Below are 25335 nucleotides of genomic sequence, written 5' to 3'. Positions count from 1 at the left end.
GAAATGTAAGAGTAGGAAACCCTAACCCTAGAAACACCTGTTCCAGTGAAGAAATCGACATATATATCCAGAATGGCTTTAAGGACAAATATCTGGGATCACTGAAAAGCTCGAGTGGCTCGAGCTGCACTCGAGCATTTACAAGTCGAATCGAGACGAGCAGCTGTTATCACGAGCCGATTCGAGCTCCTGCTCTCTCTCGTCTCGAGCCGGCTCGTCGACCACACTAATTCTGGTTCTCGCCCCGCTGGCACCTATCCATTCAGCACCCATTCCGTTTGATTTTGCCCATATGGTCATGCGTTCACACGCACGGCACCGGACGGCGCTGGACCCTACGCATCGTATAAGCCCCAACGCCACTCCGGTCCGTGGACTGCCCCGAATGTCGCGCTTAGTGGAGTTTTTACATGACTTACTTGATTTGTAGAGTTCTTTCACCGTGAAGGAATACCAGACTAGCTAGCTGGCATATCGATTCCACTTACAGTGAAGTGCTGAGCTAGCGTTCTCTCCAGACGAATACAGTGACACGTTCTGTATTCCCTCCCTAGAATGGTGTACCTTAACCAACCACCCCCCTCTATCACCCTCTTCTCTCACCCTTAAGCTCCACCCCAACACCAAGCTCCCTCTACATGTATCTTAGCACAGGCACACGCCTAACCCCCCACACCCCCACACCCCCGCCCAGTCCCGCCACCCCGCATCACGGTATATCACTAACACACCGAGTGATATCCCATGACCGACACTTCCCGTTCGAAGCCTGTAAGAGCCAGGAAGATAGTCTGCCAACAGCGCGATTCCAACCCCTTTTGTGGAACGCATGTCCGTATTTCTGAATTCCTTATATTTTAATTCGTTACGGGATAAACACAACACACAAAAAAGGGGAAGAAAAGCTGTTCACCAAGTCCTCAAACACGAAAGAAAGCGAAGGAAAGAATGTAAGAGGAATAGGGAAAGGGGGATACGGAAAAGAAAGAGAAAAAAGGAAAAGCCATCCCACCATCACCACCGACCCCAATGCCACCCATCCCCACCAAAAAGAGACATAACAAAAAGAGAAAAGGAGAGAGAGAAGAGAATAATGAAACAAACTCCCAATAACTCAAGCTATGTACACAATAACCTCAGCTCCCTCCACAACCCCCCACCTCATCTCATCCCCTCCCCTCATCTCGTCACCTCACCTCATCTAACCAACCCCTCATAGATCGTCCACACAACCGCGCTGCTCACCGCCTTCCTCGCAATCCTCAATCCCAGCCCATCAAATAGCGCCCGCCCCCTCATACGCCCACTCTCCTCCGTAACCACCATCTTCGCCGCCTGCCACAGATTCCTATACCTCCCAGGATCGACCTGAATCCTTGTCTTGAGCGCATCAAACGGATTCGTTATCGCCGTCGCCAGCGCGCCCGCGCCCGCCCCACTAACGGTATTAATCATCGCCGCCACACTATTATCCATCTTCCTCCCCGTGGAGTACAGGATACTCAGGCTCTTCTTACTCTGCTCATAAAACAGGATATACAGCCCCGCATACGGCGCATCCCTGATCGCCGTGGCGCCCCACCCCGAAAAGAACCCGCGAAACCCCTCCACACGCAGAATGTCCTTCACGGCCTGCAGCATCGACGTGTACTTGTACATGCTCGACTCGTAGCGCACCTTGATGATTGTTATGGGCATGACGACATATCCAACGGCGGCGCGGGTGCCCGCGCCCGTGAGCAGGTTGCCCAGCGGGCTGAGCACGGGCAGCGCGGACGATCCCGTCTTGAGCGCACCTGTTGCATCGCCGCCGCCGGGGAGGAGCCGCGACTTTGCGACAGAGGTGCGCACGGTGTTGAGGGCCGAGAAGTAGATTGCGGAGCCGACGCCGGTGCGGAGCGCGGAGGGCACGGTGCCGCGCCAGAGCGAGCGGATGGGCGTGTCGGAGCGGATGATTGTGCGGACGGTTGCGATTAGCGTTGCTGTTGCGGAGCCGCTGGGGGGCGCCTGCTGGATGCGGGTTTTGAGCAGGTCCGCGGGCTGCAGGAGCACCGCGGAGAGGATGCCAGAGGCGCCGCCGGAGAGGAAGTGCGATTTTGTCAGCGCCTTTTTGCGGCTGGTGGTGGAGGAGGGCGGAGGGCGGGTGGTGGTGGAGTTGGGGACCGCCGTCGACTCGGGGGTGAGGGAGGTGGATGTCATGACGTCGGTGGGGGGTTGGTGGTGGGTTTGTGTTCCCTATTTATATGGTGGTGGGACAACGTCCCTGGTGGCGGTGATCGTGGGTGTGTGTGTGTCTGTTTGTGTGTACCTTTACTGGATGTGAGATAATTGATATCCACAGATGTCTGTCTGCCTATAAATGAAGGTGAGGGTGGGTGTGTGTGTCGTAGAATGGAAAGAGGGACCGCAGAGCAGTAAAAGGCGAGAATCGAATCTGACACTCGGATGGGAGGGTAATTGGACGGGTATTGTGGAGTGAAATGAAGGGAGGGGGCGTAAAGCTGAGTGAGCAAGATGCAGTCAATCCGGAGAGACTTAACTCAGTCAAGTGAGATGTACAGAGATGGAGAGAATCAGTGAGTGAGTGAGTGAGAGGGAGAGCTGAGAGACTCGGAGAGAGCAGTCGAGATGTCAGGTCAAGAAGAGGATGGACGCAGATAAGAGAATTCAGCAGTCAACAGAGATGAGAGATGAATTGAAAGAAGAGCAGATAAATTGGCCATCATCGAGTTCGGCAGAGGACAGGAAAGCTACAAGTATATAGTCCCAAATCCACCGCTCTACTACGTATGTCTCCTCCGGTTCCTCGTCCATCCGTCCACCATCCACCGTCCACCGTCCACCATCCACCATCCATCGCCCCCCCACCCCACTCTCATCTCAGACACACAGACAGACAGACAGACAGACAGACAGACAGACAGACAGACACACCACGCACCAATTCCCTCTCTCCCTCTCTACCCGGGCCTGTCTCTCCTAAGACAGTCTACTTAATTGCAGAGTGATATGTCTGTTTTGGGGGGGGGCGGGCAGAGACGGTTGATATGATATGACGGATGTCACTGGGACTCGTGGGTTCTGTTCTGTCTGGTACTGGGAGAATGAGTGGTTGAGGTTCCTCGAGAGGGGCAACCGCCTGCACTTTGCAGACAGGCCCTCCTCCCCCCCGTGCCATGGTCTGGACAATAATTGGAAGCTCGCTCGGAATAATTTGAGTCTTGGCAACAGAGCCGCAGCTTGACGTCTCCCAAATGTCTGAGTGTGAGAGGAGAGCCCGCCAACCAGGGAAAATGCCAACTTTTGGCAACGCCTTGCAGTCTCGCTTGCTGCTTGCTCTGCTGCCGTACTTCCCCAACTTCAAGGTGGATGCTAGCTACAGTATCCATAGTACCATACATCTCAGCTCTCTCATGGGATGAACGCCATCGAGAAAAAACCCCCTCTCATCACAAATATCCAGTTGCCCCTCAGCTGTGATAAAAGAGACTTTCCGCTCTAGGAAACAGAACATCTAGCTCTCTCCCATCTCCTGTGCGTTTTGATTTGTTTACTCGATATATCACCTGCCATCCCTCCCCCTTGTAAACTTCCTCACCTCATCTCTCTCATCCTTGCAATGCTCTTCGTAAATCTGCTATGGACTAGAGGTACCTACATAACCTTTGGCATATCTTGCTTTTCAAAAAAAAAGTGAAGGAATCCTCCCCGCCAATCATTCCCAAATACTCAAGAATTATTCGGCCTTTCATTACCCAATACCACCCCCATTCCGGCGTCTAGATCAACCACAGCCCCAAGCGCCATGTCTCACGATCCGCCGCATCGATTATCTTGAGTGTACGAAAACCTCTCGCACTAGCGCCTCAACCTATCGATACAACAGCCGACAACACACTATGCTTCCTTTTTATGATAAGTACGAGTACCTTTACCCCGCTACATGATGGTGTGGACCTCGAGTCCCCGATCCCTAGCAAACCCCGATTTTTACCCTTCTGGCTAGAAACGGCGCGTCCCCACCTCACCTCGGGAAACCCAAAAGGATGCGTCTTGCAGCTCCTCGCTAGACTGCTTGCATCCAAAGTGAAGAAAGCATGGGCGCCGGCATCGGCCCGTGGTGCGCGTTGACTGAGTCTCACTCGATTGTGGGGAATCTGACCTTTCAACCGAGGACTCGTCGTTGTTTCCTGCCTGTCTTTGTGTGGGCAAGTCCCCCGAGTGATCTGCGATGATGGGACCCGGGTATGTTCTTGATGCATTGGGACCCTGGACGTTGCCTAGGCCGTTGGACGCTCATAGCTCTTCCCGTCCTATGAATCATAAACTGGATTCTCCAGTTCCCCGGCGGGAGACGTACTCCACTTCCGTGGGAACTACATATATGTGCCATCGTTTAGAACAAGGCCTGAGTTACCTACTCACCAGGCAAATAATTACGCCAGATATACGAAATCATAATTCTTCCTATCAGAAACGCACTTGCCGCTGCTGATATCAATAATGCAAGCGCCGCCAGCAGAAACAGCGCGCCTGGTTGCGTATATTCCCGCCGTGCTCCTGCCTGGCGGATGTATGTTGTGTGTGTGCGTGCGCACGTGCGCGTGTTGCGCGATGAGTGCCAAAAACAGACTGAATATCCCACAAGAGGTCCGTTATCACATACCACATTTTATGCGTGACCGAAAGCATCGACAAAAAAAAAGCCCTTGGCGTAAGATTAGTATATCTGTCCGCGGGCCCCACGTTTCGACATTTTATTTATGTACGACGCAACTCGCTCGGGCACATAGATAGTGCAGCAGAGAATTGAAACAAAAAAATCCGGGTTTCTCCAGATGCAGCCAGCCGCCATTAAAAATGTCAATAATTCGGCTGAGGGTGTGGAGGAGAACACTTTGCTAGGCTCAATCTTTTCCTTCTGGGGTAGTTCATCTGGAAGTCGTTTACCTCCGTGATCTCTTTACTCCTGTGTAAATTGTACTGAACTCAAAGTCGATCGAGGTTCTTCATATACTATCTGCTGCATATGATCGGAATTCAAGAATCTAACTTGTCCGACGTGCGGTGCAGTTCGTGTAACGTTCTTGAGCTCGTGTATCGTCTTGAGTAGCAGGTTCAAGACAGCCCAAGAGTCATGTGAGGCCTCGTGCTCAAAACGACCCAGAAAAGAAAAAGATGATAAATCAACAATCAGCTACTTGTTTCATCGAGACTTGAGTGAGTTCTTGATTATACCTAGCGTCCCCGCCAACTTCAACCCCCACATGTGCCGAGATTGACAGTTTTATCCAAGAACGATAGTGCCGAATATACCATTGTCAATTCCACCCATGACTCTTCCACTGCCACACTCTTGCTTTTACAGCTCAGCCGTCCATCCATCAGGAGATGATATGAAAGAGAAAAGGGAACCAAAGGGCACGGTAGGTGCTGCTTATATATCCCGTATTATGAATTGAAGATGTGTCTTTATTTAAAGGCCAGATGAATTCAAGCATTGAGATTGGAGCCGGGGATGCATAAGGCTGAGGGAAGTAAAAGAAGGAGACGAAAGCAGTTCAGCAGAGCGGACTCTTTACGTAAGCTCAAGTAGATGTATACATGTATGTATGGACACGTACGTACAACTGATTTAATCCTTGAATTTCAAGGTCACATCCAGAGCCGCGCTAGCACTTCCAAAACTACGCTACCGGCTCAGCTCATCATTTTTGTGACGAGACACCGACAACTCGGGAATCCATCGGTGGAAGACCAATTGAAATCACCTAGAGCTCAAGGTCTGAAGATGTCGAGCACACCTACTCAAATTTTATGCTCCATTCCAGCTATGTGAGTATTATACCCTAATTATATATTGCCAAGACTTCTCTAATCTTCTCCCATACTTATTTGATCGACATGAAGCTCGTTGAGGCCGTGAAAACTACGGTCTATTGCACGTTCGACTCAAGGATACCAACAGCCAAGAGCCTGGGTACGAGACTACTTCAGCGTCCCCACAACACTATCATATCAAGATCAAGCACAACAAATCACTCGACATCCTATATTCCAATGATCCCGGCTCTTGGAACCTACATCCCCGTCGACGTCATTATCTCTCCCCAAAGCGCACAAAAGAGTATTACATATAAGCTAAGGAACTAAAGAACATATTTTGCATAATCCACATCCTGCACTAAGTGCCATCTCTCCGTTCTCCGCCTACACCCGCAGAATCAAGCGACGCCAGCCCTGTTTCCTCAGACGTGTTGTGCCAACCGATTACTGCAAGGCTAAAGGTCTCTGAGCCACAACCCACTTCGTGGGGGTACCTAACTCTTGTGCTATGGGCCCAATAAGGAGACCAATCTAGCCTTTGCTGAAAAGTAGAAGATGAATTCCATCTCAGCGCCTATGCCCAGACGCTCTGTTGGTGGGGTGTCGGCACAAGCTGTTGAGCGGCCTGAGCGTGAGAGATACAAGCCGGGAGACATTTTTAAAAGGGCAACGAGGAGTGGATAGCGATATCCATGTTCAACAAGACCTGACGCCCAAGCAAGTTCGACCCAACTCAGTGACATGGAGCCCGGATTTCTGCGGTGGGGGGGGAGAGGGGGGGGGGGGGGTCTTTTTCCCGTAAGTGCTCCTATAATGTTTACGAGAACTCACTCTCTCACACTATGCAAACCATTCTAATGTTAGAGCACGTGCCATCATGGTCTCCCTACTAATAGAGCTTATGTCAGCTGTCACTCTGCGAGGCCGAAAAAATAGAGAGCATTTCGGGAATGATGGCAGCTTGAACTATCATTTCCTTGAGCCACAAGCAGAAGGAGAGTGTAACTCAGCCCTATATCCTCACCGTCCCGAACGTTGACATCAGCCCCCACGATCGGGTGGGGCAGGCTAGAAAAGAAGCACTGTAGCTTATCGTCATGGAGTATCACTCGGCTGCCAAGGAATTATTATGTCATGCCAACACCAGCTTGTCCTCTGGAGACAGATTACTATGCACGTCTATCCATCAAACTATCTACCCTAGATCCCTCGCAAACTCGCTTTATTGAAACAAATACCACAAGCGGAAGCTTCTTGGTAGTGGTTAATACGAGTTTTAAGATCCCGAGCTCAACCTTGAGCCATTCTGGGCCGTGTCAAATAGCTGTCACCACCGAGTAACGTATGACTTCGCAAAAATACGCACAATACAGCAAATATATCTCTGGTTACCATTCTCAGCTGCAGGGCCATCCCCGCCAGACAGCATTGTGTGGCACACACGAATCAAGACCTTGACAAGATCGGATATAGAGGTGATAAATTTCAATTTAAATGCACCCTCCCGGATCTCTCATCTGTTTTACTCTCATATTCACCCCTCGGCCATTAGCACGACTGGTACTTCATAAATTCTCATATATTAATGTCGACTACCTAGCTAATCTACGGCGTCTATATAGAAACTTTCCCCGAGGCTTACACCAACGGATTCCTTCTCCTTCTACGACTCTTCCTGCGTGGGCCTAGCCCAGCAACCTTTTGCTTCCACGCTTCATCACGCTTGTCTATCGATTCTCTTTTCGAGTACTGTGGTCCTGCGACACTTGGTTTCCACTCATCGCCCTGCTGCTCCTCTACCAGCTGCCTCTTAGGGTTCCGTGGTCCCAGACCCGCAACCCTCTCCTTCCAGGCATTGTCGAGCTCATCTACCGGTTGTCTTTTTGAGTACTGCGGGCTCGCAACAGTTGGTTTCCACTCATCACTCAACTGCTCTTCGACGAGCTGTCGCTTTGGTTTCTTTGCTTTCTTTGGTTCCTTTGGTTCCAGGATTTCAGCTTTCTCCTTCCAGTGTTCATCGAGCTCCTCTAATAGATCCCTCTTCTCCTCATTCCGTGGTCCCAAACCCGCAACCTTCATCTTCCACGCCTCGTCGCGCCCCTTGACCACATTCCTCCTAAATCGACCTGTTGGCCACTTCCACTCGATACTATTCCTCACCTCCCTATCCAAATCCCTCAGATCGCCCCTCTTCCTCAACGCCCTCTCAATCCCCGCCATCCGATCATCAACCTCATCTCTTCTCCTCTTCCCAGTATTATTCTTTGCCGTCTGAAAATACAGCCCCGCCACAGGCTGCCCGATACCGCTATCCTTGATAAACTTCTCAACGCTAAATTCCTCCCTCTTTGTCTCCGTCACCGCGGGCTCAGCCCCATCCTTCTGCACATACAGCAGCACCACATAGCGATGGTCGTCATCCGAGTCTTTGGGCCCTGGTACTCCACCTTCGGCTTACTCTCAGAGATCAGTTGTCTGGCATCCGCGTCGGCTGCCCCGTCGCGGAGGGCATAATCCGTCCCCAGGAAGTGGAGATATGACTCGTCGCCATTCCCGCCGAGCGACGGTGTGTCCGGGTCAAGGAGGAGGATGGTGTACCGCGCGCCCGGGGAGAGGTTGGACTCGTCGCTGAGGCGGAATGTGGGCGGGGCGGAGGCCTCGCTGGTGAAGAGGTTACCGCCGGCGCTACCAGAGGTCAGGCGGATGTTGGTTGAGTAGGTGGCTTCGAGCTTGAGTGTGGCAGGCGTAAAGTTTGTAGACCAGGACGGTGGGATTTGTGCGCTGGCGTGGGTAAGTGAGAGGAGGGCCGTGAGGAGCACGGGGAACATCTGGTGCGTGTGGAGAAACATCGTAAGGTAAAAAATCTAGGTATTACGAATGGGTGTGTGCAGCGCGCCGCATGGAATGGATGGAAGGACTGGTTTAGTCTAATTTGCTTCGTTGAGGACCTGCCTGGATACCTAACCAGCTGGATTAACGGAGAAAGAAAGAAATATTTGCTACCCAGGCAACTCGGGACAGTAGCATCCACTGACGGTAAAAGGCCCGGGAGGCTGCTTAAGTATAACAAACTTGTGGGAGAACTACCTGAATACTAATACTAATACAATACTGACACTTATAGGTCAGACAACTTAATAAAGGACCTCGATATCCGAGTTTGGTCAGTGCTCGGTGAACGTTTCTGGGCCACCTCATAGCCTCTATCTGCCTCTGAGTATATATTGGACTCGTATGGGAGATACCAAGACCCGCTTTTTCCGTCCGAGAACTCTGCTGGCAGGCTCAGGATAACCAGTTGTCACTTCTCTATATATCAGAGGAAGAATTATATCTCAGCACATATGCTGAAAATCTATTTAGACGCCAATTCTCTCTACAATTACCGCAAAAACAAGATATCTAGATATCGAGCGGACTTTACTGTCCACTCGAATTTCATCTGGGATCATACTGCCAACAGGCACCAGTCCTACTCATAGAACTCCTCAGGACCCAACCACGACTCACAGCTTCACCGGCCGAAGCCGCAAGTCTGTAATGTCCTTCATCCACATTTTTCGTCGCAGGAAGTTCTCTCGGTGAGTCCGGTGGTTGTGGTTGTCGGCACAGCTACACATCCCGGTGAAGGTTGTAACCAAGCTATTTTTAACTACAAGGGTTAGGGTTGCTATCAGCGGCCTTGGCAACAGACCTTTTTGGGACGACCAAGTATCTAGATACAATACGAAAAAAGGGTATGAATTCGCTACGTTATTCCCCTTGATGCGCTAGTAATGCAGCAAGAATACGGCATTACTACGGGACTCTTTTTGTAATGCTGGTTTAATTCGGTGTTATTCACTAGTCATACAGCACTGGTTTCACCCCGTTTTTTTCGTACTGTACCTAGTGAGAAGCTTGTTTGTCGGGTCTTGTGGTATGGGAATGAGTATGCGCTCGACTTGCATGATTCCGAGTTCCGAGTTCCGGGGTCCACAGTAGAATACTCTTATGCGGCAGTTGGAGACTAGACTGTCCGGTGATAGTACTGCTAGACACGTGAACAAGACCTTGCGGAACTTTGATCCACCCCGCCAGACTGTATAGAGCGTCTTTAAAGCTTGTTTTATGTAGAGTTTATACAGAGAATAGTAGAATGGGAGTTTGAAGTAGCACTACGGTGCAGGGGCTTGCTTTGTAGCAAGTAAATCATAAAGCGGATACCGGATAGCATACTAGCCTTAAGCATTGGCCTTGCGATACTTATAATGGATCTACCTTCCTATCTTACTTATATACGACTACTGAGCCCCCAAATAACCATATTCTACACGCTGGTTATTTACCCATAATTACATCCCAGAACCACAGCTAGCTTTTATCATTCGTAAAGGCCCGGGGGCGGGGGACACACACGAACCACCAACGCCACGCCGAATAGTCCCGCCGTGGCTCCACCCCATCCGTCCACCCGCCACCCGAAAAGCAAGGCCTTCTCTTCCCATAACCATAACTACAAAAGAGAGAACAGCGGCCCCCCCTCCGTATCTCCCTCTTTCTAACTACACATGGAGCGTTAAGGGCCCTACGTACATACGACGTACGCGCGCCGGCCACGGATCGTAATACTCTACGACTACTCTAGCTAGGGGTCCTAGGGGCCATTTTCAATAGGTTATTCATACACTACTATCTTTATAGCGTAGCGACCACCCCCTTCTAATAACAATACTTGTATCTGTAGCCCGCAAAACGCCATGACCATGCCGGCCTCACAGGCAATTTCTCCCCCCCGGCCCCGCACTTCCACTCCAATCCTCAAAAGAGCCATACCTACACACCAACACCACCCCGCCACGTCCGAGCTCCTATCAACTGCGCCCCACCCCCACACCAACCACAACCACAACCACAACCCAGCATAGCCTACATAAAGCAAGATCAACACACTCACGTGACACCACCTCCATGACATTTCTTGTTATTTTGATCATTGACTCTCACCCCCCATACTACATATATTACAGGTTCTCTCCGTCGACCCTGCATGCACTACTCAGAGACGATTCTCAATGTAGGCAGTCTAGGTCCTCATCGGCGTGGCATGGTGGGATATAAGGGTAGTCTAGTTGGGTAGGCAGGTGGGATTATGCGGGACAGAATCATGAAATATCACTCACTCACCCCCCCCCCCCCCCAAAAACTCCATCATGGCCTCAAAACACAAACTGACACGGATCACCTATAAAAATTCAACCCACTCGACTCTCCATCACCACACACAAAAAAAAGCCACTTTTATTCAACTACCCTGTCCATCTACGGTTTCTTATAATACCCCACCCCCACAAACGGCATCCGCGCCACCCTCCCCACACGCACCTTCCCGCGCACCTTCACCCCCACCTCGGTCCCGCTCTTATGGAACCCGCTCTGAACATACCCCATCGCGATATTGAGCCCCAGTGTTGGCGAGGGACAGCCGGATGTTACTTTGCCTGTTTGTTCTCTTGTCAATGAGGGTAGAGAGGAAGGGGGGGGGGGATAAACCAATGACGGTGTCAGAGCCCTTCTCGAGAATCTCGGCGCCCTCGCGCGCGGGCGCGCCGTCGACGATGAGGCCGACGCGGCGGCGTGTGACTTGTTTCCAGTCGTTGTACTGGCGGGAGATTGTCTCGTGGCCGTTGAATGTTCTGTGGTGCGCACCACAATTAGCTCCATCCCCCAGTCACAAAACCAGCAACAGACGCGGGGGGGGGGTAGCTCCAAATGATACATACCCCTCCATAACCCTATTCCCCCCCACCAGCCACTTCAGCCCGGCCTCAATCGGCGTCGTCCCATCATCGATATCATGCCCATACAGACACATCCCCGCCTCGAGCCTAAGACTATCCCTCGCGCCCAGCCCCGCAAGCTGTACCCTCCCCCCGCTCTTTCCGGCGTCCAGCAGCGCCTGCGTGACCGCCTCCGTGTTGCGCGGCGAGATCGAGATCTCGAACCCGTCCTCGCCCGTGTACCCGCCGCGCGCGATATGCAGCTCCTCCACGTTGTCCGCGCCCAGCGGGACAGCGACGGTAGTCGCATACCCAAAGTACAGCGTGCTGAGGTCGAGCTTCCCGCGTGCGGGGGTGGAGTCGAGGTATTCCTGGAGGATATCCTTTGCGAGCGGGCCCTGCAGGGCGATGAGGCCTTGGTTGTGCAGGACGGTGTGGCGCACGGCGGCGCCGGTGCTGCTGTGGGTGGCGTTGAAGTGCGTGAGGTGGTGGGTGAAGTATGCTGTGTCTTTGGCCTTGCAGGCGGCGTTGGTAACGACGTAGAAGGAGGAGGGGTTCTCGAGGGTGATGATGAGGTCGTCGACGATGCCGCCGGTGACGGGGTGCAGGAGGACTGAGAGCGTGGATTGGTTGGGCTCGAGGAGGGTTAGGTCCGTGGGGGTGATGGTTTGGAGGAATTGCAGGGCGCCGGGACCTTCGAAGCTGTGAGCGGCGGCGGGGGGGTGGATGTTAGTTATGTGATTCAATTGCTTGTGATTCAATTGCTTGTGATTCAATTGCTGTGCTTCAATTCCTTCAACACCTTCAATCCCCCCCCCCAAAAAAAAAGTGACCCCAGAATACACTGGCCAGTACAGCACAGAGACAAAGACAAGGACAGACAGGGTCACAAACCGATGCTGCACCATATGCGAAACATCAAACAAGCCACACCTCTCCCTGACAAAGCGATGGCTGTCGCCCACGCCCATGCCCTCGTACAGCACGGGCATCGAGTATCCCGCAAACGGGACCATCTTGCCGCCGTTGCGCCGGTGCAGCGCATCCAGCGGTGTCTTGTTGAGCTCTGCGCCCTCCACCGCTGCAGCCGCCGCGAAGAACCGCTGCTGGGTCATTGCAGCAGCAGCAGCAGTAGGGAGCAGCTTGAGGCATTGGCGGGGGGAGGTGGATCGTGCGATGGTGCTAGTGCTGCTGCGGAGGGGGAGGAGGAGGCGCGGGAGGAGCATTGTGTGTGTGTGTGTGTGTGTGTGGGTGTGTGTGTGTGGGTGTGTGAGGATGTGTGTGTTTTTGCCTATGTGAGTGAGTGGGTGTGTGAATCGGTGGGTTGGGCTGGGATTTGTGGGTGCTGGATCGTGGGGTCGGGAGGGAAGGGAAGGGAAGGGAAGGGAAGGTGCGTCTGGAGGTTGTGGTGGTGGAGGGGGGAAGAGGGAGGGGGGGGGGGGGGGGCTTTCCCGGTGCTTGAGTGCTTGAGTGAGTGAGTGAGTGATGCTTGTGTGAGTGAGTGTGTGAGTGATGATGCTTGTGTGAGTGAGTAGTGTGTGTGTGGTTGCTTGGTTGCTTGCTATGACGAAAGTGCACAGTGCCCGATCGGGCTAGCCAGGTTTGGCGGGGTTTAGGTTTGGAGCCGAGGTCGGTGAGCCGGGTGATGAAGTGACACCCATACACAGATCATCACACACAGACACAACTTTATCCTAAGATCGCTCGATGGGAATGCTTACTCTACATGTAGCAAATATGTATCTGCCTACTTTACCTAGGTGCATCAGGAAGAATTGCGAACGTCGGCACGGCGCCGTTTAATTCACACTCGAGCTCCTTCTGCCCGGCCGGCGCGCGCGAGCCTGGTGGGGGAAATTGGAAAAAAATATATATATACGTCAGTAGTGTAGCACTTACAAAGTACTCATGTAGCTATGTAGCTGTGTGCATGCAACGCACTACTCTACACCCTGGTGATATATGGTACTGTATGTCGTGACCCCCCCCGATGTTTGTGGTGACATTGACTTGTCTTGTCACGCTGGACCTAGCTAGCTAGCTGTGGTGTGCGATGATCGTGAGCATGAGATGGAGAAGTACCTAGCTAGACCTGGTGAGTACGTATGGTATGCACTCGGGGACTCGCTATGTATGTACCTACAGTAGGCAAGTGCAGGCCGAGTCGGGACTCTCTCGAGTGCTAGATGCATCGTGACAGACAGTACTGGAGTGGAGATGACTCCCCGGGGCATACATTCGATCCACAGTCGAGTACTGGGTACTATATCCCATATACCATGTCCTATATGTAGATGTCGATACATGTATACTCTATGTAGATGTAGATGTCGATGTCGATGTATCCCGCCTGGAGGTGAATCGAAGGTGCTGTAATTAACTACGGGTCTGAATTGTCGCCAGAATATACTGCACCACCACCACCACCACCACCGCAGAGCAGAGCAGAGCAGAGAGCCCTCCAGGTTCGATTGCTAGCTAGCTGCGGTGTTTAAATTGGTGCGAAGCAAAGTAAAAAAAAAAAGTACGATGACTCCGAGTGCTGTGCTGAGCGCGTACGTACGTAAGTACGTGCACGAGCGACTGTACTGTACTGCACCTAGTTACGTGCGAGTGATATTGGAAACTCACAAAAAAAACGGTGCACCTCTTGGCGTTTGGAAACACCATACATGGAATGTCCTTGCAACGTTCAACGACTCGAGTGCGAGCATGACCCATTAACCGTTTCCGAAGCCGGGGAAAACACACAAACATCTCAATACAAGGATATCGATATCGCCCACAAGGATTCCATACTCTACTCTCCATGCGGCCCAACACAACGAAACAAAACAAGCACCCACCCCCACCCCCACCCCCACCCCTCCTCTCTCAAGACCTCACTCGACCCATCCACCACACACCACACTAACCCTAACCCTACATCCTGGATCCTCACAACTCCACTTCTCCCACAACCGTATGTATCTACATATAAAGCACCACACACCCACCAATCCCCGCAACTATAGCGCGAGAAGGCATAGGGGGGGTGTGTCAACTTCAGAGGAACGTTTTTTTTGATTCCACCGTTGGGCTAGGTGCTAGTACCATTATGTGAGTAGATCTCCCGATTTCTATAGATTGATTGGCTGCAAACGCCGAAGTTTACACACCTACATGTAGCTTCTCGAGCCATAGGTACATACCAAAAGAAAAGCCAATCCCCCAATCCCGATCCCAATCCCGCGCTAGTCTACATCTACATCTAGCTAGCGTGTAACGGCGTCGAGTGATACTTCATGACTGCACATCATTACTATTGTGAGCGTGGGGTCCTTGACCCTCTGGGGGTGGGGGTATATGAGATGGATAATATCATATTAATGGTAGCATATCGTGAACGAGCCGGTGCGGGCGGGCAAATGTGTTCCCCGATAGTAGCACACGAAGGGGCTATTCTCGAATATATCAAATCCTCTCTTTCAACCGGGGTGGTAGATATACCAGCTACCCGGGGGATAACGACATAGGTAGCTGGAAACTACTATATAGTAAAAGAGCGGTACGCAAACAATACCGCAAAGCACACCACGCACACGCACCGCACACCACAACTACACAGGTATAAGGGGAAAAAGGGAATAGCTCGGATGACAATTTTATCATAACGTTGTAGATACCATTTTCGCGTAAAAATTCTCTGCCCTATCTACGCCAGAACCAGTATAAAAGGAAAGTAAAAAAAAAACAGAGAAAAAAAAAGAAACAAAAAAAGGGGACAAAAAAATAGTATGACTCCCCCAATAGACCTTACGTACCAGTCCCAATAGAGAGAGAGAGGGTTAAAAAAAAAAAAGTGTTATATATGATCCCAAGGTAGGTCGAGAATAGGTGTGTTGAATACTTCGGACTCGACCTCGACCGTTATGCGCGCTTGTCTGTGGTGGGTTGGATGGGAATCAGGTAAAACAATGAGAACTATCAGAACAATAAGGACGACAAAAAGCAAACCGTTAAGAAATGAAAAAGAATCATTAACAAATTCCCCACACCCTCCAAATTCGATTTTGACAAAATGTTCCCCCTCCCCCCCCCACATGTACCTGAATGAATCATCCTCCATTGAAATTGATTTTTTCTTTTTTTTTTTTTTACCTCCCATCCATGCGTTCAATAAATGGGTGTAAGGTCAGAGGATTGTCGTGTAGATGGTGAGGAATCTAGCAGGTACCGCCGATCTGTTCCTGATGGACTTCGAGGGTATCACCATCCTGCATATCGAGCTACATATTGATAAAGGCTTGTTAGCATGAAACATTCTAAATAAATGGAAACAGAAACATTGCAGTATTCGGCAGCCTAGTGACTGCATAAAAATAAAAACAGCTGGCTTCTGATAAAGGCATCCACAACTGGACAGTTATAATAGAAAGCTTTATGCAATTGCCCTTATCGGGACAAGAGCAAAGGCCTCGAAAACATATTCTGTAAGGCAGTCCAATTGTGAATGCCCCCGAAGCTCCGAGTAGGCTGAGCTAAACTTGGTGCGCTTTTCGGACAAGCTCGCTGGACGGAAGATAAGAAGTAACAAGCAAATAATAGGAAGCGAAGAGGATGACAGGATAGATCGGCGGTTCAGCGTGCCAGGGATAGTCAAGAACGCGTGCCAAACTCTAATCGCCACTGCTAAACGAGTGGAGAGCTAGATGATAGGCAAACCATACATCATGGCACCCCCACCAACAATCTTCCGCATGTGGAAAAATAAAAGAATGCAGGCATGAGAGAGAAACGCGTGTAAAAAAAGACTGAATGCTAGACAGAATCTAGTCATGTAGGGAATACTCACAGTATGCGGACTATCGTTGCCCTGGACCCTGGTCCCGTCAAACAAAAATCTGACGCTGGTCGGGGACTTTCCCTGACGGTCACAGAACGCGTCCATCAGCTTCTTCAGCTGGGTCGTGCGCTTGATCTTGAAGAAGACTTCATTGTTTCCGTCTGTGACCTTGATATTAAGGTGCTCGTTGGCGGCCTCCTCGGGCTTGGGAGGAGGGATCGATGAGTCGTTGGCACCGGGTTCTGTGCTCATTTTGAAATGTTTGTCTAGACACTAAAATGTGTTCTGTTGAGAGTGGATGGGGGGTGATAATGAGGAGGAAAACAGGGGTGGGGTGTGTATCGGTTGTGTTGATGTGGAGGAAGGAGAGGGGGCGGTGGTGGTGGTGGAGTTGTAGGTGGTAGTTGGTAAAGTGGAGGATGTTTCTGGGGTTGAAGGGGGCCGTTCTGGAGAGTTCTCACTAACGCAGTAGGAGGGGTTTGGTGTGGCTTGGCGCCAGGTGAGGCTGATTGTGAGATGCGGGCCTGCAACATCACATCTCAAAATGAAGGACCCACGATTCATAGCTTCATGTAGCTACTTCATCCACCTAGAGTACCTGTATGTAACCCCCTGAAAAATCAGTCCTTGCCTCAGTTTTAAAGCCTCACCATTCAGTAACTCTGGATAAATACCGAAATCGTGATGTTTGAGCATGAGTCTAGCTTTGTAGGTACTGTATGTAGAAGTACCGGCGGAACTCCACAATTGATTAGGCTGGCCATCATATGGGGTCAACGACCCTTTGGTCACCATGTTCCCTCAATGAAATGAAAATGACTTCATTGATCTGCCTACTTGTTTGAATTGAACCCTGAGTGTGCTTACATGTACCGTACCTACCTGCTTCCTTGCTTGCCCGTGCCCTGTCATGCAACACCTCGAGTTGTGACCGCTGCCAGTGTGCCCTTTCCTATAAACTCGATGGAATGACATGACAGCTGAGACGGGAGCTAGATCTCATCGACATTCGGCGAATTTGACCCGATCTTCTTTTTAATTTACCCTCACTCCGCGGCCGACATGGTACGTCAATTACCCATTCCTCCTTGTGGTTCTCCGGGGCGATAAGTTTCACAATGCCATTATATATGGCTGACATGAAACTGCCGTTTTTTTTTTTACCTCACTCACAGCCAAAGACACTTGACGAAGCTCTACGAGCGGACCCGCCTTGCTATCCTCGTGCAGTGGGTCATCCCAGTTTCCTTTTCCTCCTGGCCTCTACACATGCGTACACGAGGGCTTTGTTAACGAATCCAAACCTTGTCCTCCCATTCCAGTGCGCGATCCAATCCTGTCTTCAGAAAAGCAACCACGACGAATCCAGGTGTGCGCACTTGATCGACGCGTTGTACGAATGCTGTGCAGAGCTGTACAAACGGGAAGGCCCGGGTGCGAAATCAACGTGCTGTCCGAAAGAGAGCCTCCTCAAGTTGAAGTTAAAGCAAAAGCAAGATGCCGGTGGCTTCGGGGGTGCTGCTGAGCTTCATGAAACTCGACGAAGATAATTAATCGTCAATGCACGCTGTAAAGCTGCCTAATAAAAGTGGGGGTTTGAGTTGTTGTGAGAATAGGGCTACATATGGTGTACCATTGTAACCGTAGACGTGGAGATTTGGAGAGACGTTTAGACCCTTCTTCTGTTTTTAGAGAGCATGCAGTACACATGAAGCTTCGATCAAAATGCAGCGTGGGGAACTGGGGAAGGTTTCAGCAGCCGAAACAGGAGTTCCATCTGATCTTCTAGGAGTGTTTTACTACTCCGTTATTCACTATGTGCACTGCCTTACTACCTACCCCTCCTTCCTTTGCTACCCCCCGCTACACCTTGCTTGCCCCTCCTGCAGCCACGTCGACAGAGAGAACCTCTCCATCGGCATCAGGACTGATGGCAATGGTATGTATCCAAAGGACGAGCTGACGGGCACACCCTTTACTTTCTACATTGGTATCATTATTCGCATTCATCTAGACTTACATGTACTGTATGCATATTGATCTAGAATGCTGGCATTGGCCCTGGATTTCATATTGACTTCACAAAAAAATTCTGTGACTTTATTTTTTTTATTTTTTTGAGTTGGAATAATATTAAACTATTTACAAAAAAAATTCAAACTATTTACAAAGCTGATTGTACCGCCCCCAAAGCTACGAATGCCCACACAACCCCGGAGGAATCAGGCTCGCTATGATGGTGACGATGAGATCGGTATAAGGACACGTTGAGCACGCAAGGAGACCGCATGGGCCTGATCAAAAACTGAACAGTTCTGATCCGAGACTCTAATTAGTGCCTAAAGACATTGATTTTTGAAAGAGGTACGCAGGGAAAACGTGAATTTATGCAGCCAAATGCCAAGGCTATCCCAAGAGAAGTTTTACCGACAATGTGATTGTGGGAATTTACTGGTTGCATGCTGTGGCGTTTTGCATTCGATTGAGTTCAAGATGTGGCGATGGGATAACGCTTTGATGTGGGTGGCTAGGGAATGTCTCAATTGGGTAAATGATTGTCATTGGACTTTCGCGAGAAGTTCCTAAACGCGACTTCCCCAAAGAAAGCGACATCACCTCAACCACTACCTCCACTACCTACAAACCACTCCCCCCCCCCTTCCTCCTCCCCCTTCCCCGAAATAGCGCAGATGGCTCCCATGTTTACGAATCCCGATTCTTCGAACACCAGGCTCCCTCTCCAGAAACCAGCGTTTTCCTTCAGTACAAATTCTCGTGCGAGTAACCTTTTACCAGCGGCACCGGGTATGCAGCAACAGGTACGTCTTGATTTCTCCCGTCGTGTCGAATCGAGATTGGTCGCTCCTCCCCCCTCCTTCCACATCCAACCCGAGCTTTTGTGCAAACGTTCTGGATGAGGAAGGGATTGCACGCGTGAGACGATGGCCAGCTTCGATGGCTGATGATGGTGATAGGAGCAGCAAATGGATGGATCCTGGGATATGGGCGATGATGTACGTATCATGACTCGCTCTTTCCTGATCTCTGATCTTTGACGTTAGGATTGATGCTTGATGCCCCGCCCCCTCACCCTCCCCACATACACGCGCACGTACAAGCACACACAGCAGGCGTGCCATCGGGATTTTGCTTTGTCCACTGCGCTCGCCAGTCCCCCGCGTTTTACCGTGGAGCTTCTAGAATCATATTCTAACTGGTTAATCTGTTCTTCTGCAGGTAAGCGATGCGACCCACAACGACAACAATGACTCCAGGGTTTACGAACAAGATGGTATGCCCGCCCTCCACGCTCTCCCTTATTACACTCACATCTACTATACCCTCAAACGGTGGCTGTTTACTGACACATCCATGGCAGACATGATGACCTTCGATTCAGCGCACCCTGGGAATTCCAACACACATCCCGAAATTGACGCATTTGCTGTCCGTTTAGACTCCTCTAGACTCCTCCAACCCGATGATGACCCGAACTCCGTTGAGGCGGCGCTTTCCGGCTTCGATCTCATCGACCGTTTTCAGGAAGTTTCCACCGCTCGTCTCGAGGAAATTAGGAAGTACATCTCCGAAGACTCCCCAGTTGAAGATCAAGAAGAATTGGCACAGTGGCAGCTGGAGCATCAGACGTGGGAGCTATTTGGGACTCTTTCATCACATAGAAATGACGGCGATGTAAAACCACAGGAAATGCCGAAGGATTTGGCGTATACCAGTAATGTGAGATTCAAGGAATTTCTTCTAGAAACAGACGGCAAATTCAGGGAATGGTCTTTGATTCTACAATGGTTACAGAAATATGCTCCAAGCCCAACGGATGAGCTCGAAGAGGAGCCTTCTAGGTACGGGAGCGGATGGATGTACACCAAAGAGTCGCTAAAGTCGCAAAAACGGATGGGTGGGAAGCGATTGCCCAGCTTAACTGCGGGATCGAATCTCTTCTTTGCAGACAAGATGGAGAAAAAGAATTTAATTACTGAACTAGACCCAGATGCGCCAAGTAGGCAGCAGAAACAACTTGAAGCCGAAGATGAAGAAGCGGAGAGAAACTTCATGAGGCTCATTTGGAAGTTTATCAGAAAGGGGGATGTTCAAGGCGCGCATCTAGCGTGTGTGGACTTTGGGGAACTGTGGAGAGCTGCAAGCTTAAGCGGCGGCGAGGAAGCTTGGGACCCTTCAATTGACGGACCAAGATTTGACATCGATGATGATGAGAATGATTTGAGAGTTAAGGGTAACAGACGAAGGGAGTTGTGGAGGAGAATGTGCTATGCAATTGCTCGCAAGCCGGGAGGTGATATTTGGGAAAAAGCGGTTTATGGAGCGTTGTGTGGTGATGTGGTCAGCGTAAGTCGTGCTCCTTAATTTGTGTCTTAGTTCAAGCGTCATAAACTAAACCAATCCTGCAGGTCCAAGATGTCAGTGCAACCTGGGAAGACAACCTTTATGCACACATCAATTCACTTGTGGAAGAGTACTATTCTAAATACCTTGCCTCATTTGGTCGTGTTCCAGCCTCGGCAGAAAATTTTCCAATCTTTAATTCCACAGTGTTTCACTCTAAGAGCTCATCGCTCTCAGACGATAGTACTATTCTCCCAAGAATTATTGATTCGCTCGCCGCAGCAGAGGTTCTACAGCCCGAATCGGGCCAAGCTCTTCGCATCATCCAAGGAGCCCTCATCTCTGACCGTATCGAGGATCTTGTTGGGGAACTGCACAGACAAATTAAGCTCTTAAAGGAAGACCGAAAGGCCAACATCAGCGATGGCATCTATAGGATCGAAGTTACAAATTCGCAGACTTTAAGAGTTGTTGTGCATATCATACTCGTTTTACAATATTTAAAATCAGCATTTACTGATGACTCGCCCCAACTCGAACAAGCGGAGTCCCTTATCGCTGCGTACATTGAGTTCCTCTTCTCAGAAGGCAAGACTAAACTTATCCCATTGTATGCTGGACGTCTCACGTCAGATAAGGCGATCGAGGTGATGGGTGGTATCCTCATGAACGTGAAGGATGAGACCAGACTCGAGTTACTAAAGTTGATGAGGATGTACAACATTGATGTGGAGGGTTGTCTGAAAAAGACAATGGACCTTTGTCTGGAAGTAACAGAGGAGAGGCATACCAAAAATAGCAGATGCATGATCAGGCTGGAAGGACTGAAGGGTGATACCGGATTGCACAATCCCATTGAAGAAGAGGACGAGCTGCTTATCAGAGGATTGGAGTGGCTCATGCTGGGTGGGGACGCGCTCAAGAGCGAGGTAGTCAAAAAGGGCGTAGTGGTGTACAAGAGATTCTTTGGTAAGTTTTGTTGATTATCGATTACAGCTCTACGGATAAACTTACTGATTCTTGGCAGTGACTGGTCGCCTTTCTGCCGCGAAGGTGGTCTATGATAAGATAAACAGCGAATCGATCATTAACTCACCCGAGTACACCGGTCATACTACTACCCTCGCTCTTGAATTCAAAAGAATCTTCAAAGAAAAAGAAGACCGCTGGGCGCTCGATGTTTACAATGAATTTGAGATTTTTATGCGAGCTCTCCTCGCCCTGGAATCCTGGAACGAAAGGTTGAGCAAAAGACCTGAGTATATACACCTCCCCCGAAACACTTTCTTACATGGGTCATAATTTTAATCATATGCGCGTATACAGGCGTTCCGACCGTGCCTGGAGGGCCATTCTCGATGAAACATTCAAGAATGTGCATACTAAAGTCCCGGGAGTGATCAAGACATGGCTCGACACCGCTATTGAAGAAGCGCCACGAAGCCTTGATACCGCGTTTCTTATAAGTATCCGTAATATATACATCCCCGAACTTACCTTTGCCATGCACGATGTTTATGTGGAGGCCGGTAAATGGCTCAGTAAGCAATTGTTGGCGAACTGCCTCGAACTTGCGACAATTGTTGCAGATCCCGACAGAAGTGTGTTGGCGTGCTTTCAAGAGAATGGAAGGCTCGAAGAATATGTGGGCGCTCTGGCGGACGCTAGTAGAAGTGTGCTTGGAACGGGAGCTACAAAGGGTTCTCTCACAATATGGAGGGTTCGGTAGATGCTAGAAAGGGACAGCGGGGTGATGATCTTTGAATAATTTGTACGGTTTTATTCGGTGTAAAATAGTCACTTTTTTTTCTCTTTTTTCTCTTCCTTTCCTTTGGGAGTTCCTACAGTTGAGAGTAGTTATATGTTGTCGTCAAGCCACGTTTTTAGTTGTTTCGTTTTATTCCTTTTTTGACCCGTTTTATGATTTTTCGAGATATTCGATTCTCCACAGATAAGGCGGAGCGGGCTCGAGAGAGGAGGGGGTGTGTGATAGAGCGGGGATTGTTGCGCATATGTGGGGATGTGGAATTGAGAGGGGGGTAGGAGGGTGGAGGGGAGGAGGAGAGAGGAGGGGGGGGGGGGGTGATATCACAATAATCCGGTGAAAGAGTGTAGTTTAAGGCGCGAAAGCCGGGTGCTCAAAATTCTCAAGCACACATTTATTTTTCTCTTCTCGATGGTCTGTTACCTGCTACATACACTACATAACTCCGTAAACCGATGCATGTAACATCATGTCAGTTCCCTCAACTACCGTACATATATGCACATCATACTCTGCTACCTACTCTAGCTCCGTGACCCGCGTGCTGTGAATCTCCAGACAGCTACATCAATAAATATGCTGCGATATCTGATGCCTCCTGCTTCAACGCTGCGTTAGCGCTTGGTGTTTGCGTTGTTGTCAGTTCAACAAATAATTCCTGTCATGCACGCTACTGCTTCGGTGCATGCTTCCATGCTCTGTGACGTAAGCCAATCGCTCTCCCTTGTACGCCCTTGCACTCTTGCTACTCCAGTAGGGAAAGTGAGTACTACTATTACCTACTACCGTACTACCTTCTACTAGGAACTAGGTAGTAGAAGAGTAGGTGCTACTATTAACTATCCGAGAACCGACAATCACGGGAGAGTGACCTGCCAGCCACTACCACCCCATGCGGGGGATCAGAGTTAAGTGGGGAATCACAATTAATTATTTAGTAACGACACCACCACAACCACCGCGGACAAGCAGGGCAAGCAGACCAGCAAGTTGTCCCTGCATGATGGATGATAATCGGGGGCTTACACTTTCTGCTGCCACTGTTTCATGTTGATTCTCTTTTTGCTTTGCGAGAGGTACAGTGCCGCTGTGACTTGACGGACTTGACTCTTGACTTGACCTGGAGAGCGAGAGTTGAGAGCGTGAGTGAGGGATGGTGTGGTGTGAGTGTGAGTGTGAGTGTGAATGTGAGTGTGTGAGTGGTGAGTGTTCCTTTTTTTAGACGCTGGACCATACCGGTCGGTCTGGTCTGGCTAGCTGTTTGGTTGTCTGGCTGGTCTGGCCTGGCCTCGCCGTTGGGGCGGTGCCGCCTCATCATGGTGATCCTGCTTGTTTGGTTTGTTTGAATTTTGTTTGGAGGGGGTGGTGTGGTGAGCTGGGCGCTGTGGGTGTGGGGGGTACAGGGTGGGAAGGGAAAGTGAGGTGAGGTAAGGGTAAGCTTGCTAATGTAAGGAGGGAACATAAGTGCAATGTGTGGGGAAAGCCCTACTCTACTCTGACGTTCTAGATGACCTAAGGGCCGAACGAGGGAAGGGAAGGAGCGGAAGGGAGGGAAGGGAATACGTGCTGTGCCTGCTAGCTAGCTGTCCAGAGTAACATGTTTTGGATGCCTTCTCGCTTGTGGCTGGCCATCCACGAGGGAGTGTTCATTTTATAGAAACCTTGCAATTTGTATTTTTGTTTCACACTCCTCCAGATCCTCCTCTCCTCCCCCCACTATCGACTTCAATAAACAAGGCATCGTATCGTATCGTATTGTATCAATATGCCCTTGATCAACCTAGGCCATACAAAGGGACTAGACGACGGATACGATAACACCGTCCCGGCAGGCACTCTCGGCGCTCCCCATGCATCGAAGGATTCAGGGCTCGAGATTCGATCGATAATATCATGGAAGATGAGCTAGGGCTATTTTTTGTTTTGGATGCCTACCTTAGTACCTTACCTTACCTCACTCATATGTACCCCAGACTTTTTTCGTTCATTTAATCTCCCGCCGTGGCCCTATTAGACGTTGCAATCGTGCAGCCGCCCGCCCCCGTTCATCGGTTCTTTTGTGTCAGTCGGGTCGAGAGGTCGAGAGGTCGAGAGAGAGACCAGTGTTTGTTGTATGTAATTTGGCGGCTGTTGCTGCCCTGGTTTTTTGCTTTTTGTTCTGGCCCTGACGATCATAATCATGATCATGATGATATGGTCGAGTCTACAATACGCCTAAGTACACACCACACACAAAAAACCGCTGTGGGGTCTAGCTTCGTTCTTTTTTGTTTGTTTACCGCCGATGGATCAATTGAGGAGAGGGGTGCGATCTAGGCTTGTTTGTTTGACCCTGATCATGACTTACTCTCTGGCAGCTGGTCGCGGGAAAGTCACGTGCCGGGTGATCAGTCATTATTGTAGTTTTAATTCCTGGTTATGAGGAGTACGGTTGGTTATATGTGGCCGACGATCTTGCACCGTTCTGGGGAGGGCAAGTGCTGTTGGTGGTAGTTCTAGATACGGGACCTGAAATTGATACCACGAGAATCGTCGAGGGGAGATTGCAAAACGCAGGTCAACGATTTTGACTTTTTGAGTGGAGTGGGAGAAGGTGGGAGACCGGGGAGCTGCTTGGCCAGTGGTCAATTCGATTTTTCTGGTTTTTACGGTTTATGGTTAAGGTTTTCTTTCCTTCTGCACTGTCAGCCCCATCGTGTCCATACCCCAGGTTTTGATGAGAAATAGAGTTATCTCAATAGTATCTCTAGCTCTACTCTATTGCCTTCTACTCTCGTCCACTCTACGCTGTTTCCATC

At 50.2% G+C, this 25335-nt stretch overlaps 7 protein-coding genes across 7 annotated transcripts; 3 read left to right on the top strand and 4 right to left on the bottom strand.

The window, feature by feature from the left end:
• Window positions 1-1197: 1197 nt before the first annotated feature.
• On the bottom strand, window positions 1198-2199 carry LAJ45_05133 (uncharacterized protein; the record flags this gene model as incomplete). Its single annotated transcript, XM_046114705.1, has 1 exon — window positions 1198-2199. The coding sequence occupies one exon, from the start codon at window positions 2197-2199 to the stop codon at window positions 1198-1200; it is 1002 nt and encodes a 333-aa protein (XP_045972254.1).
• Window positions 2200-7464: 5265 nt separating this feature from the next.
• LAJ45_05132 (uncharacterized protein) lies at window positions 7465-8675 on the bottom strand (the record flags this gene model as incomplete). The annotated part of the gene is made up of 2 exons (XM_046114704.1): window positions 7465-8208; window positions 8274-8675. 2 exons carry the CDS (start codon window positions 8673-8675, stop codon window positions 7465-7467), a joined length of 1146 nt encoding a protein of 381 aa, XP_045972253.1.
• A 2452-nt stretch (window positions 8676-11127) lies between these two features.
• On the bottom strand, window positions 11128-12811 carry LAJ45_05130 (uncharacterized protein; the record flags this gene model as incomplete). The annotated part of the gene is made up of 4 exons (XM_046114702.1): window positions 11128-11306; window positions 11359-11501; window positions 11589-12287; window positions 12480-12811. 4 exons carry the CDS (start codon window positions 12809-12811, stop codon window positions 11128-11130), a joined length of 1353 nt encoding a protein of 450 aa, XP_045972251.1.
• LAJ45_05131 (uncharacterized protein) lies at window positions 11663-12202 on the top strand (the record flags this gene model as incomplete). The annotated part of the gene is made up of 1 exon (XM_046114703.1): window positions 11663-12202. The coding sequence occupies one exon, from the start codon at window positions 11663-11665 to the stop codon at window positions 12200-12202; it is 540 nt and encodes a 179-aa protein (XP_045972252.1).
• A 2979-nt stretch (window positions 12812-15790) lies between the features above and the next one.
• Window positions 15791-16662, bottom strand: LAJ45_05129 (uncharacterized protein; the record flags this gene model as incomplete). The annotated part of the gene is made up of 2 exons (XM_046114701.1): window positions 15791-15853; window positions 16420-16662. The coding sequence occupies 2 exons, from the start codon at window positions 16660-16662 to the stop codon at window positions 15791-15793; spliced, it is 306 nt and encodes a 101-aa protein (XP_045972250.1).
• An 866-nt stretch (window positions 16663-17528) lies between these two features.
• LAJ45_05128 (uncharacterized protein) lies at window positions 17529-17960 on the top strand (the record flags this gene model as incomplete). The annotated part of the gene is made up of 2 exons (XM_046114700.1): window positions 17529-17639; window positions 17733-17960. 2 exons carry the CDS (start codon window positions 17529-17531, stop codon window positions 17958-17960), a joined length of 339 nt encoding a protein of 112 aa, XP_045972249.1.
• Window positions 17961-19109: 1149 nt separating this feature from the next.
• Window positions 19110-22501, top strand: LAJ45_05127 (uncharacterized protein; the record flags this gene model as incomplete). The annotated part of the gene is made up of 7 exons (XM_046114699.1): window positions 19110-19229; window positions 19386-19424; window positions 19648-19702; window positions 19790-20775; window positions 20838-21741; window positions 21800-22031; window positions 22099-22501. The coding sequence occupies 7 exons, from the start codon at window positions 19110-19112 to the stop codon at window positions 22499-22501; spliced, it is 2739 nt and encodes a 912-aa protein (XP_045972248.1).
• Between the last annotated feature and the right edge of the window lie 2834 nt (window positions 22502-25335).

Source organism: Morchella importuna (assembly GCF_003444635.1).
Source record: "Morchella importuna strain M04M26 chromosome Unknown Morimp01GS013, whole genome shotgun sequence".
Lineage (NCBI taxonomy): Eukaryota > Fungi > Ascomycota > Pezizomycetes > Pezizales > Morchellaceae > Morchella > Morchella importuna.
Note: the sequence above shows the minus strand (reverse complement) of the source record. Positions and strands in the feature narration are given on the sequence as shown.